Here is a 12,186-nt window from a genome sequence, read left to right on the forward strand (position 1 = left end):
ACCTGCTTGGTGCAGAAGATACTTAAGAGGGCCTGCTTGGCTAATGGTAGTATCAGGGTATGATGCCTGGGGAAGGTTGGGAGAGAGTTTCCCAGAAGAATTCAATGGATGGATGGTATGGATTCCTTTGGTGAACTGCTGAGGTCCAGTGTCTGGCCCTTGGGCTTATGTCCTCATATACCTAATTATATCATCATACAAAAAATAGATTTATCTCTTGGGGTAGACTCTCATTAACTAAGCCCGTGAAACTCAGTAATAAAAACAGAATGAGAATTAATGAGTAATGTAACCATCACATGGACCAGACTGAACAAATGCATTTTCTTATTACAGCTAAGCTTCATGGGATTAATAAGATTGCTTGGTGAAGACGAAATCAGAAGGGTAGTCAGATGTAACAAAAGATTAATGAGAACAAGCTGGTATGCCTGATATATCTGCTGCCCATAAGGATGATTTTGCCAATAACATAATCAAAGTCCTTTCAGTTCTAATTCCTGGCATCTGTGACAGCTATCAATTTATTGCCTCAGTTTCAAATCTACCCTTCATTGCCCTGTCTGTGATACTGGAATATTTGCCAGCTGGCATGATATGAGCTTTATCAATAGAGGGGGTTGCAGAGGAACTGGAAGAAAGGGCTTTTCTTCCTGGTTCTGGCATGTTCTTTGTGTTTGTTTCTGTAGCACATGGGACACCCAGCAATGCACACCCCAGTGAGTTCCAAAGGCCCCATCCCTATGGGTAGCTTCCTAGCAAGTTCTGTACTAGGTCAGCTCCCCATGGGGAGCTTCTACCACTGCAGAGTGTGGCTCCTCAGTGAGTTCCGCTAGCTCAGCACTGCAGTAGCATCTCCATTCAGTGGGCTGTGGCTGTGCCCTCTCCAGCCTGGATCTCAGACCCAGCAGGAAGGGGGAAGTTGTGGCACCCACCTGCAGATTTGTTCTTACCTTGGATGTTCTGCCTCAGCCCTAGAGACACTCTATATCTGTTATTCCTGTATTCTTTTGAGTTTGACTTTTTGTTATAACACTTAGTAGTTAACAATTCTTAATATTAAACTTTCCCTGTTCAAGTAATTATGTGGTTTCTATTACTGATAAAGTATTCATCTCCATCTTAGGGACTGTCTTGCCAATGAAACCAAAATTAAATAACAGAATACTGAGCTTTGAATATTATGGATATTTAGCCAGGCATGGTGGTGTACGACTGTAGTCCTAGCTACACTGGAGGCTGAGGCAGGAGGATCACTTGAACCCAGGGGTTCAAGGCTGCTGCAGTGAGCTGTGGTTGCACCACTGCACTCTAGCCTGGGTGACAGAGTGAGATCCCATCTTAAAAAAAAAAAAAGAAAAAGAAAAAGAAAAAAAATAATTCTGGGTATTAGAGAATTTTACTAAAGACTTTAATTCTTAACCCAAAGTTATAAATGATACTGGAATTTCAGATTCTAGGCAGCGCCTAAGAAAGAATATTTCTAGGCAAAGAAGGCTTTCCACAATACTTAGTGATAGCCACAAGTGGCTGTCATTAAGAAAATGAACCGTGCCACAGATGATAGCTCTCACCTCCATCATCAACCCCAAATGGACTGGGGCTTCTCACCTCTCTCCTGGAAAGCCTGGGACTCCTGAGTCTCACTCTTGCACTGGTTCTCTAAGGGCTGCACCGGGCTATTCAGAGACTTCACTGCTCCTGTGGATGTCATTTCCTGCCAGAACATTTCTTGGTCATGAGTTGTGTCCTAGGAGTAATCAAGTACCAGCACTATCATTCCGAGCATACACAAGCAGAAAACTCCTAGATCAACAGTGCAGGACAGGAAGAATCAAAAACGCATTCAAATGATTCGAGAGAAAAAAACAGGACTTAAGAGCCCTAGTGACTGGAACCCAATGAGCGAATAATTAATAACCCAAAAGAAAGAAACTGTATAATTCTCTGAGAGCCGAGTCAATGCCCCAGTCATAATTAGGGCTTCCCCATTAACTTACAATAGATCAAACAAACAAACAAAAATGTCTACTTCTTACCTGTTGCCTTGGCTCCTCCAGTTCTTTTTCCAGCTCCTCCAGCATGATTACAGCTTCCTCTCCATTCTCTGGCCGATGCTCCCGCACCCAAGCTTGCAGCTCCTCAGGAAGGATGGCCAGGAACTGCTCCAACACCAGCAGCTCCAGGATCTGCTCCTTGGAGTGCACCTCCGGCCTCAACCACTGCCAGCAAAGCTCTCGCAGCCGGCTCAGAGCCTCCCGAGGGCCAGTGGAGTCAGAGTAACTAAACTGCCTGAACTTCTGCCGGAATACCTCTTGGCTCCAGGGGTTTCCCTCAAGGCCAAAGTCCTGGCCCAAAACATAATTTTCTTCTTCAACCTTGACAATTAGAAGTCCTTCCTGTTCTTCTGGAGCATGGTTGGCCAAGACTGTGGCCTCTCCTGACATTCTGGGCAGAGATAGTCTGAAAAGGCTGCCCAGGTGAGGCAGGGAGGAGATGGAGATTTGCGTCCGAGAGATTCCTTCTGAATTCCAACTCCTCAGGATGCTCCTGAGGGTAGACAATGGTCACGTTACACAGGGAAAATAGGTACTTGGAATATAAACACAGGTTTTTGAAGCCCAGTTGCCAGGGAGCATAGTGCTGTAAAGAAAACTGATTAACAGGGCACTTCCACATAAATGATACATTTAGAGATGACTCAGGATTTTTTCAGGATATGAAAGAAAAATGTTAGTATGGCCAAAATCAATTTGGCCTTTACTAATACTATTAGGAACAACATTAGGGATAATAAAATAGTGCTTGTAGATTATAGAAAGCAAGAAAAACACTACAGTATATGGTTACATCTCAGAAATAACCACCATTTTATTAAGCACTAGCTGGATACTTAACATAAATTTTATATGCTTTCCCTAACAACTCTATAAGGACAATCAAAATTATGCCCATTTTCCTAACGAGGCTACTGAGTCATAAGCTGACCAAAGACAGCCAGCCAGTGAGCAGCAGAAGTGGGCTCTGCAACCAAAGTTTTTAGCTCTTTCTATTATGCTATGGGGCATCCCAAAAGAAGGGAACTCACACTCAATAAACACCTACTATGGGCCAAGCACTTTACAAATACTATTTTACTGGAGCTTGACAATAACACCATGAGGTATTATCACCTCAATTTTACAAATGAGGAAACCAAGGTTCTTAAAAGCCAAGTTTTGTCCAAGACTACAAACTGGTAAATAGCAAAATCAAGACATGAACCCAGGTTGCTCAACTCTACAGTACTTGCTCTTTTTACTTCTTTTTATTACAGAATGGGTTGATGCCCAGGACAATCTTGGTTGACACTAAATTAGAAATGATGGCAAAAATGTTAGGAAGGGATCATGGAGAATGGGCAAGGCGAATGTAGAAACAAGGAAAAATTACTCTTGACTTTTAAGTCACAAGGTTCTGAAACAGTACAAAGAAAAATGTATTATTTCAACAAATACTTCAGCATTTACTGTGTGCTAGATAGTGTACTAAAGAGCAGTCTCAGAATTAAAAGATCTGTACCAAAGGACTCTTAGTTTATTATGGGAAAACAACAGGTAAACACAATGATAAATCCAAGGACGGAGCAAAGTAGGCAAGGTAGCAAAAGGGAAAGATGACTGACCAAGACCAAGGAGAGAGGGATGGGAAGACCTAGAAAGAACTGCCTGGAGGAGACATCTCCCAGAGTTTGAGTGAGCTGAGTGAGATGGAGAGGAAGGTCACTCAGGCAAAGAGAAAACAGGTATGAGAGAATGTGGCTCACTGAGGAAACTGAAGGTAGTTTGGGGAGACCAGACTAATGGTTGTCACTTCTGACTGCTGCTCAAAATCAGCCATGAATCATGAACCCCAAAGCAGACTTCCTGAGTCAGAATCTCCATGGGTCAGGGCCCTGCGCCAGACCCTGGGGTATAGTTAATGAATGGTGAAAGAGGAGGTCTGAGAGGTTGTACTACAGAATTTGCATTTGATCCGCATGGCCACAGTGATGGCTGGAAGGTCTGTGTGCTCACCTAGAGAGTGGTGTGGAGAAGACATGGGAAGGTGTTTGTTGCAACCATTCAGGAGACAGACAGTGAGAGACTGAGCCACGGGAGGCAAAAGACAAAAAGATGGGAGATTTGACAGGACTTGACACACTGTATAAGGGTTTGGAAGAGAGAGGGGTCAAAGACTCAAGTTTGTGGCTGGCCCTTGTGACTAAAGGATGATGGTGCTATTTGCTGAGCTATTCATTAAGAAAGTCAGGTCTGAGATGCCTACAAAGCAGCATCTCCTAAGCTGTGCTTTGCCAGATATTAATAGATTTTTCATACACATCTAAACACAAGAAACCTGGGGATATTTCTCCTCTTAATTTTTTAGTGTAAAATACTAGAGACCAAGCACAGTGGCTTATGCCTGTAATCCCAGCATTTTGGGAAGCCAAAGGCAGGAGAATCACTTGAGTTCAGAAGTTTGAGACCAGCCTGGGCAACATAGTAAGATCCCATCCCCACAAAACATTTAAAAATTAGCCAGGTGTAGTGGCATTCACCTGTGGTCCCAGCTACTCAGGAGGCTGAGTTGGGAGGACTACTTGAGACTGGGAGGTCGAGGCTACAGTAAGCATGATCGCTTTACTGAACTCCAGCCTGACAGAGTGAGACCCCATCCCTATTAAAAAAAAAAAAAAATACTACACACATTTAGTTCTTATTATGTGACAATAGACATTTTAAAAATTTCATATCTTACTCTGAGCAGGGTAATAGGAAAATAAAAGTTTTTAATGAAATTTTGTGACAACCAATGCATTGTCAGATCTGTGCATGGATGTGGACATAGCATTTCTCAAGAGCTACGTCACATTAATGTATGTTCTTCAGTTAGTGACCATTAGTCTATGTTATGTACTTTGCCTTTTAAATTCCATATGTTATATTATTCAATTTTATTGTAAATATTATGCCTCACCAACTAGTCCTCCATGGGTATGTGGCTGAGGGAGATCTTGGTCATAAAGACTTGACCTCTGCTCCTTCCCCATCTCCTTCACAGGTCCAGCCTCCACTACATCAGTCCATCAGGCGAGCCCTAAGTCCTCTATTGTCACTCTCTACTTTCCTCCTAGGCCACCTCATTCTAACCTTCGGTTACCATCCAGTCTAGACCTCCTATCTGAACTCCTGACCTATTACCCACGGTTCTTCACTCCCACCATAACTACTCTTGAATTTCTCAAAAGGACCTCAAACTCAGCACATGCATAACCAACTCGTGATTCTTCCCACCCTAAACCTACTCCTCTGCCAGGGGTCCCTCTCAAGAAACAGGAACATCCATTTGGCTGCATAGCCAGAAACGTGGAAGCATTCCTAACATGGTCCTTTCCCCCACCTCCTTCCTTCCTTTAAATCCTGTTGATTTTACTTTCTCTTCAAGAATCTGCTCTTCCCCATCTTGCAACCATCTTCATCCCAGCAACTATCCTGTCACATTGCACAAGAACTCATCAACTGGCTCCCCACATTCACTCAGTCCCCATCAGTCTGTATGCTACATTGTAACCACAGTGATCTTTACAGATTGTAAATCTGATCACATTCTTCTGACCAGTTTTTTTAAAAGTAAAAACAAAAACCTTCTAGCCAACGTGAGCTTAGGTACAGCCCTTCCCTTTGGGAGAAAGTCAGTCCCCAATGCTAGCCCAAGCAACCCAGATGGAAACTCCAGGGTACTTTTGGACAATCCTGACTGTAGCAGCATCACTGCTATTATAATGTATCTGCATTATAATGTAACAGATACTATAATGTATCTGTTTGCTTAATTGTAATAGAAAACGCTGAGGCTTCATTACAGAGTCAGGCCCTGTCTACCAGCTTTACGTGTCTTATTTCATCTTCAGAGCACTCTATGGTGTAAGTTCAACCGTTCAATTGAAGACGAGAGAAGTTACATAATTTGTTCCAGGTCATGTAGCTTGTAAGTGATGTAGTCTGGACTGTTTAGAAACCAAATAATCTGACTCCAGAGTCCTTACTTAGACGCCTACTCTGCCAAAATGCCTTTTCACATCTGGACTCCCCATCAAATCAAAGAGCCCTTCAGAAGAGGGCCTTTGTTTTTCTCACATTTCATATTTGAGTGCCTATTTGTGCAGGTATTTGTGCCAGGTGCTGACCAAAGAGTTACGAACAAGACAGCGTCTTTGCCATTACAGAACTTAAAAATAGTAGAGAGAGGCAGACGTTAAACAGAAAGCATTACCTAATTTAATTGTGACAAAAATTACAAAGGGGAAGGCAGAAGGTGTTCCGAGAGTGACCGAGAAAGGATCTAACCCAGACTCGGGGAGTCAAGAGGCAGGCCGAGGCCCGTCTCAAAAGCGCTGCGTGAGAAGTGGCAGGAAGGAGCCCACTGGAGCGTGTCAGTCTCCTGAGCTTGCAACCCGACACAGGACACGCTGGGTAAGCGCCTGAGGCGTCAGCTGACCGAAAAGGCGGGTGGCTGAGCGGGCAAGTGGAAACGGATGGCGGGATTGACCTACGGAGCGGCGGGCAGGACCCCAGACACAGCCGGGGCGTCGAAGACAGGCGGAGCGGAGGCCTGATGCGGGATACGGGCGGTTTTGGGAAGCAGCCAGGACCGCCCTGCTAAACCGCCCCACTCACCCTTCGCTCTACCGGCGGCGGGAGGCACCCACCCCGCGGAGGGAGAGCAACGCCCCGCCGCACGCGCGCCGGAAGTAGGGGCGGGGGACGCCCCTCTAGGAGCCCGGAGGACCGCAGCTCTGTGGCGGGCGCGGATCGGGTCTCGCGGGTAGGGGCGCGGGTCCGGCTCAGACCTGGCGGGGGCATCGCAGAATCCGAACGGTTGACGCGCTGCTGAAAGGGTGGGGAGCATAAGATACATATTAAATATAATTATATATTCGATATATTTTTTAAATATATAAAAATATACGTATATATCCAAACATATTTTTCCTCGTTCTGTCGCAGGCTGGGATACCATAGAGAAAATACCATCGAGAAAATAAACACCGAGAACCCATGATCTCTACATTCTGAGAGGAAGAGGAGCTGACCACGCTCACCGCAGACGTGCTGACTGCGAAGACGACAGTCCTAGGAGCTGCGGGAGGGCTGGGGCGGGGACGGGTCCTGCCCAGGAATGCCGAGGACGCCAGGTGCTGCGGAGGGGTCCCGGTGGGATGCGGGGCAGGAGAAGCTCGTAGGAATTTCGTCGTGGACTCTGCCCTCGAGCTGCGCATGGCCGCGTGCTGGATGCTGACACAGGAGGAGGAGCGCCACGGGTTTCCCGCGTAGGAAGCGGCAGGAGCCAAGGCACAGCGGGGCGGGGTTCAGGGCAAGCTCGGAATTGGCCCAACATCTTGGCTGGCCAGAAACTAGGCCAAGGGGCTGGTTAGAGTGAGTTACGCTGTGGAGAGTGTCAAATACCAGGCTCACGTGTTAGCAATGCATTGAATCATCAGTGCAGGCTATTCACATATAACATGGCTAGAACGGTGTTCAGGGCGGTGTCTGTACCGTATAGAGTGGATTAAAGGGCAAAAGAGATGAAAGAATACAGGTAACACATGAATTTAGCAAAATGTAATAATCTGTGAAAATATGATTGAAAATAGGGCAAGGCATGACATCGCCTCCAAGGGAGGTCTTTTGGAAAATAAACGGGATTGTGAAATAGTAACGTTTTGGAATGGGGGAGGAAAAGGAGTTCGAGAAGAGGAGCTACTTACGGAGCGCCCAGATGGTTCAAACATCATAAAAGCAGCAGTGTTTCAGGAGAGGGAACAGGTGACTAGCAGATGCTGCAGAGAGCCGAAAGAAGGTGAGAACTAAGCTGATGGTGGAATTAGGGGGAATGACAGAGGAGGGCAAGAGAGAGAGATGTTACCTGTGGACTCTCCTTTCCAGTGGTTCAGAAGAGTTGGTAAGACTGAAAATAGACAATAATCTCTTTTGAGAATTGTGATACTGCAAGAAAGGAAAAAGGATATTGGTTGAACTAAGCAACCGAATTTAAAGTATTCTTTTTTTCAAGGGTAGTGGAGAGCTAATTTCTAGAAAAGAAAAGGTAAAGTTTAGTAGGCACTAGAAATTGAAGATGGAAGAAAAGGGATACCGCTGATGGGGAGGGAATGAGACCAGATAGGCTGGTGAAGTTGTTTGTTTCAGAAAAGAAGGAAGTGATTTGTTCCTGAATAGGAGGAAAGTGGAGGGTGAGTGAGGACAGAAATACTGCAAGAGAGAGAGGAGAAGTTGAAGATGTTTGTGTCAGATGATTCAGACCACAAAGGTGGTACAGTTGAGCCAGATTTTGAAGAATGTTACGACAGCCAATGACTGGAAGAGACGACTTCAAGTTATGTTCTGTATCTACCATCCAATATGAAAGCCATTAGCCATACATGGCTATGTGTAGGAAAGCAGCCTGTTGCATGACAAGAGTAATGCCATCTTGAAGTGAAACATCATAATAACCAGTGTTTGACTCTTGCATACCAAGGCATTCCCCCAGCAAGGTCAAGAAACAATGCCTATAACATAGATAACCCCTCATCAAGAAACAATATCTGTAGCATAGAAACCCCCTCGTAAAGATCCTGATCTAATTTTCCCACTGGTCAGAGTTTTGCAAGAGGGTCTCAGACATGACCAGCTGCACATGTTTTACCAAAAAAAAAAAAAGCTTGCTATAGAAAGAATAATTCCCGCAGGGCAGGTATGGGGATCCACCATCTTAGGTCCCTTTGTGCCTACCAAATGTTTCCTTCTGAGAAACTGCATTTGTCAGCTCAGCTCTCTCAACCTCTGGGAGTAGGTTTACATATACTTGCTCACTTGATATATGGCTGATAGGAACTGAGGAAGTAAAATTTTCATTTCATTGAATTTTAATTAATTTACATTTAAATTGCCACATGGGATTAGTGGTTCCATACTGGACAGTGAAGCTAGCCTATACTGGTTAAAAAGAACCCAATGAGTGAAATGAACAAAGTAAACATTAGCAGTTTCTAATGAAGCAGATAAAATGAGTGCCCCCCCCCAAAAAAGACTGTAAAATTGTCTTCTATGTAAAAAGCCCATAAGATTTATATACAGAACATACTCAATTTGTTCATTCCCTAAAAAGATCTAGCAACACACTTTTTAATGTAAGTACTCAATTTCCCCATTTTTAATGAACAGATGAATACCAATATTTGCTAACACTGTGGGGTGGGGAGGGGAGAGTGATATATACCTAAGAAAATTAGCGACTTCATCAATAATAAACATTTCTCTATCATTTATTTATTTTCTTTTAAAAAATGTATTAACATCTGAATAATGCATGGGCTTTAGATAATGAAGCATCAATTTTGGTCAACTAATTTTGACAAATATGTCATATCAATGAAAGATGTTAATAAAGAGAAATGAGTGTGAAGGTATATGGGATGTCTCTGTACTATCTATCTTTGCAATAATAGATAAATTGACTTTTAAAATATCTTAATAAAAAGAAGGCAGGAATAGGGGAACAAGGGAACAGATACCTTGTCTGCCCTTCTTTGCTGTGGGGCTTCAGTAACCTGTTACACTTACACACCATATCCTCTGTATCTCTTATCTGCTCTTTTTCATTTTTGTTTCTCATTTGCATATTTTACTACCTATTTTTCAGATCACTAATTCTTTCTTCAGTGATAATGAACTTTTAAACATATCCCTTGAGTTCTCAATTTCTGTAATTGAATTTTTTAATTCAGAATTTCTTTTTGGTTCAAGTTCATATCCATTATTTTGTTTTATTTTATTTATTTTTTGAGATAGGGTCTCACTCTCTTGCCTAGACTGGAGTGGAGTGGCGTGATCTCAGCTCACTGCAACCTCTGCCTCCTAGGGTCAAGCAATTCTCCAGTCTCAGTCTCGCTGGGATTACAGGCGCAGGCCACTACCACCTGAATGATTGTTTATATTTTTAGTAGAGATGGGCTTTCACCATGTTAGTCATGCTGGTCTCGAACTCCTGACCTCAAATGATCCACCTGCCTCGGCCTCCCAAAGTGCTGGGATTACAGGCGTGAGTCACCACGCCCCGCCCATTTTAGAAAGATTTTTATGGTAACACACACATGCCATTAAATTTACCATTTTAACCATTTTTAAGTGTACACTTCTGTATTCGTCCATTTTCACGCTGCTGATAAAGATATACCCGAGACTGGGCAATTTACAAAAGAAAGAGATTTAACTGGACTTACAGTTCCATGTAGCTGGGGAGGTCTCACAAACATGGTGGAAGGTGAAAGGCATGTCTCACATGACAACAGCAAGAGGGAGAATGACAGCCAAGCAAAATGTGTTTCCCCTTATCAAACCATCAGATCTCATGAGACTTATTCACTTCCACCAGAACAGTATGGGGGAAACTACCCCCATGATTTAATTCTCTCTCACCGGTTCCCTCCCACAATACATGGGAATTATGGGAGTACAATTCAAGATGAGATCTGGGTGGAGACACGGAGCCAAACCATATCAACTTCAGTGGCATTAAGTGCATTCACAATGTTGTACAACCTTCACAAACATCCATCTCCAGAACTTTTTCATCTTCCCAAACTGAAACTCCATACCAATTAAACAGTGATTCCCCATTTCTGCCTCTCCCGAGCCCCTGGAAACCACCATTCTACTTTCTGTCTCTATAAATCTGATTACTCTTAAGTACCTCAAATAAGTGGGATCATACAATATTTGCCTTTTTGTGACTGGCTTATTTTACTTAATGTCTCCAGGTTTATCCATGTTGTAGTATATGTCAGATTTGTCTTTCTTTTTAGGGCTGAATAATATACCATTGCATGTATATACCACGTTTTATTTATCCATTCATCTGTTAATGGACACTTGGGTGGCTTTGACCTTTTGGCTATTTTGAATAATGCTACTATAAGAGTACCTTTAATCCATTTTTAATTTCTGTATATGGTGTAAGGCAAGAACCCAACTTCATTCCATTGTATGTATCCAGTTTTCCCAGTATCATTTCATGAAAAGGCCACCATTTCCACCATTGAATGGTCTTAGCACCCTTGTTAAAAATCAATTGACCATATGTGTGAGGGTTTACTTCTGAGTGCTCTATTTCATTTGTCTGTATGTCTATTCTTATGCCAGTATCACACTGTTTTTATAATTGTAGCTTAATGAAATCAGGAATTAAAGTCTAATAAGTCATTCTAAAAATAGCTTCTGGTTTTCTGTCAAATTCTTCTCAATCTTGTCTTTTATGTACCCAAACAGTATTTTAGCCAAATCTAACTATCCTAACATAAGAAACTCCAGTGATTCTACTTCTATCATCAATTGTTTCTGCTGGTTGTTCTTATCTCGTTTGCCAGGTTATCTTTTATCAGGAATTTCCATGAAAAACTGACGTGGAAATAATTTGAAGTTACTCCTCTTCTTTATTTTATTTTATTTTTTGAGATGGAGTCCCGCTTTGTTGCTCAGGCTGGAGTGCAGTGGCGCGATCTCGGCTCACTGCAAGGTCTGCCTCCCACCATTCTCCTGCTTCAGCCTCCTGAGTAGCTGGGACTACAAGCACCTGCCACCATTCCTGGCTATTTTTTTTTTTTTTTTTTTTGTAGAGACGGGGTTTCACCATGTTAGCCAGGATGGTCTCGATATCTGTCCGCCTCAGCCTCCCAAAGTGCTGGGATTACAGGGGTGAGCCACTGTGCCCGGCCGAAGGTACTCCTAGAAAGAATCATTGTTTGCCTCTGCCATATATCTGGGAGCTCCAGTAATTGTAGGTCATCACAAACCAGTTTTAGGGACTGAGATTTTTCTGAGTCAACCAGATGACTTGCGGTTGGGCTACAGTCTGTGGAAGGGCTGGTTTACTAGAAGTTCACCTTTATTCCTAGAATATAGTTGCTTTTTGGTATAATTCCAAGTACCAAGGTCCCAACCCTTAGTCTCGGATTCCAACTTTCTTCTCTCTAGTCCTGTGAGGTATCAAAAATGCCATTCAGTACCCTCAGCTGCCTCTTCCAGATAAGCAAATAATCTGAAAGTGAAAGCCCACTAGATGCTTTGGTTCACCTCACTGGACTTAGATCATTTCTTAGATCTTGTT

The 12,186-nt window shown here is 43.3% G+C and overlaps 2 protein-coding genes across 5 annotated transcripts in view; one reads left to right on the plus strand and one right to left on the minus strand.

The window, feature by feature from the left end:
* ZSCAN30 (zinc finger and SCAN domain containing 30) overlaps nt 1-12,186 on the minus strand; it is a 35,279-nt gene that overhangs the window by 10,800 nt on the left and 12,293 nt on the right. For 2 of the 4 annotated variants that reach the window (XM_017951664.3, XM_003914299.5), the window contains exons 2-3: nt 2,040-2,550; nt 1,612-1,750 (exon numbers count right to left, since the gene is read on the minus strand). In XM_017951664.3, coding sequence (XP_017807153.1) covers nt 1,612-1,750; nt 2,040-2,447 — 547 coding nt within the window. In that variant the 5' untranslated portion in view covers nt 2,448-2,550. Of the gene's footprint in view, nt 1-1,611; nt 1,751-2,039; nt 2,551-6,698; nt 6,909-12,186 lie in introns of those variants that run through there. The other 2 variants (XM_021930083.2, XM_021930084.2) reach the window with 2 other exon arrangements.
* Nucleotides 6,808-12,186, plus strand: part of LOC101008249 (zinc finger protein 271) — a 38,752-nt gene continuing 33,373 nt past the window's right edge. The window contains exons 1-2 of the mRNA XM_031658780.1: nt 6,808-6,919; nt 7,029-7,881. The gene's annotated coding sequence lies outside the window, so the exon portion shown is untranslated. The remainder of the gene's footprint in view (nt 6,920-7,028; nt 7,882-12,186) is intronic.

This window comes from Papio anubis, chromosome 19 (assembly GCF_008728515.1).
Source record: "Papio anubis isolate 15944 chromosome 19, Panubis1.0, whole genome shotgun sequence".
NCBI classification, from domain to species: Eukaryota; Metazoa; Chordata; class Mammalia; order Primates; family Cercopithecidae; genus Papio; species Papio anubis.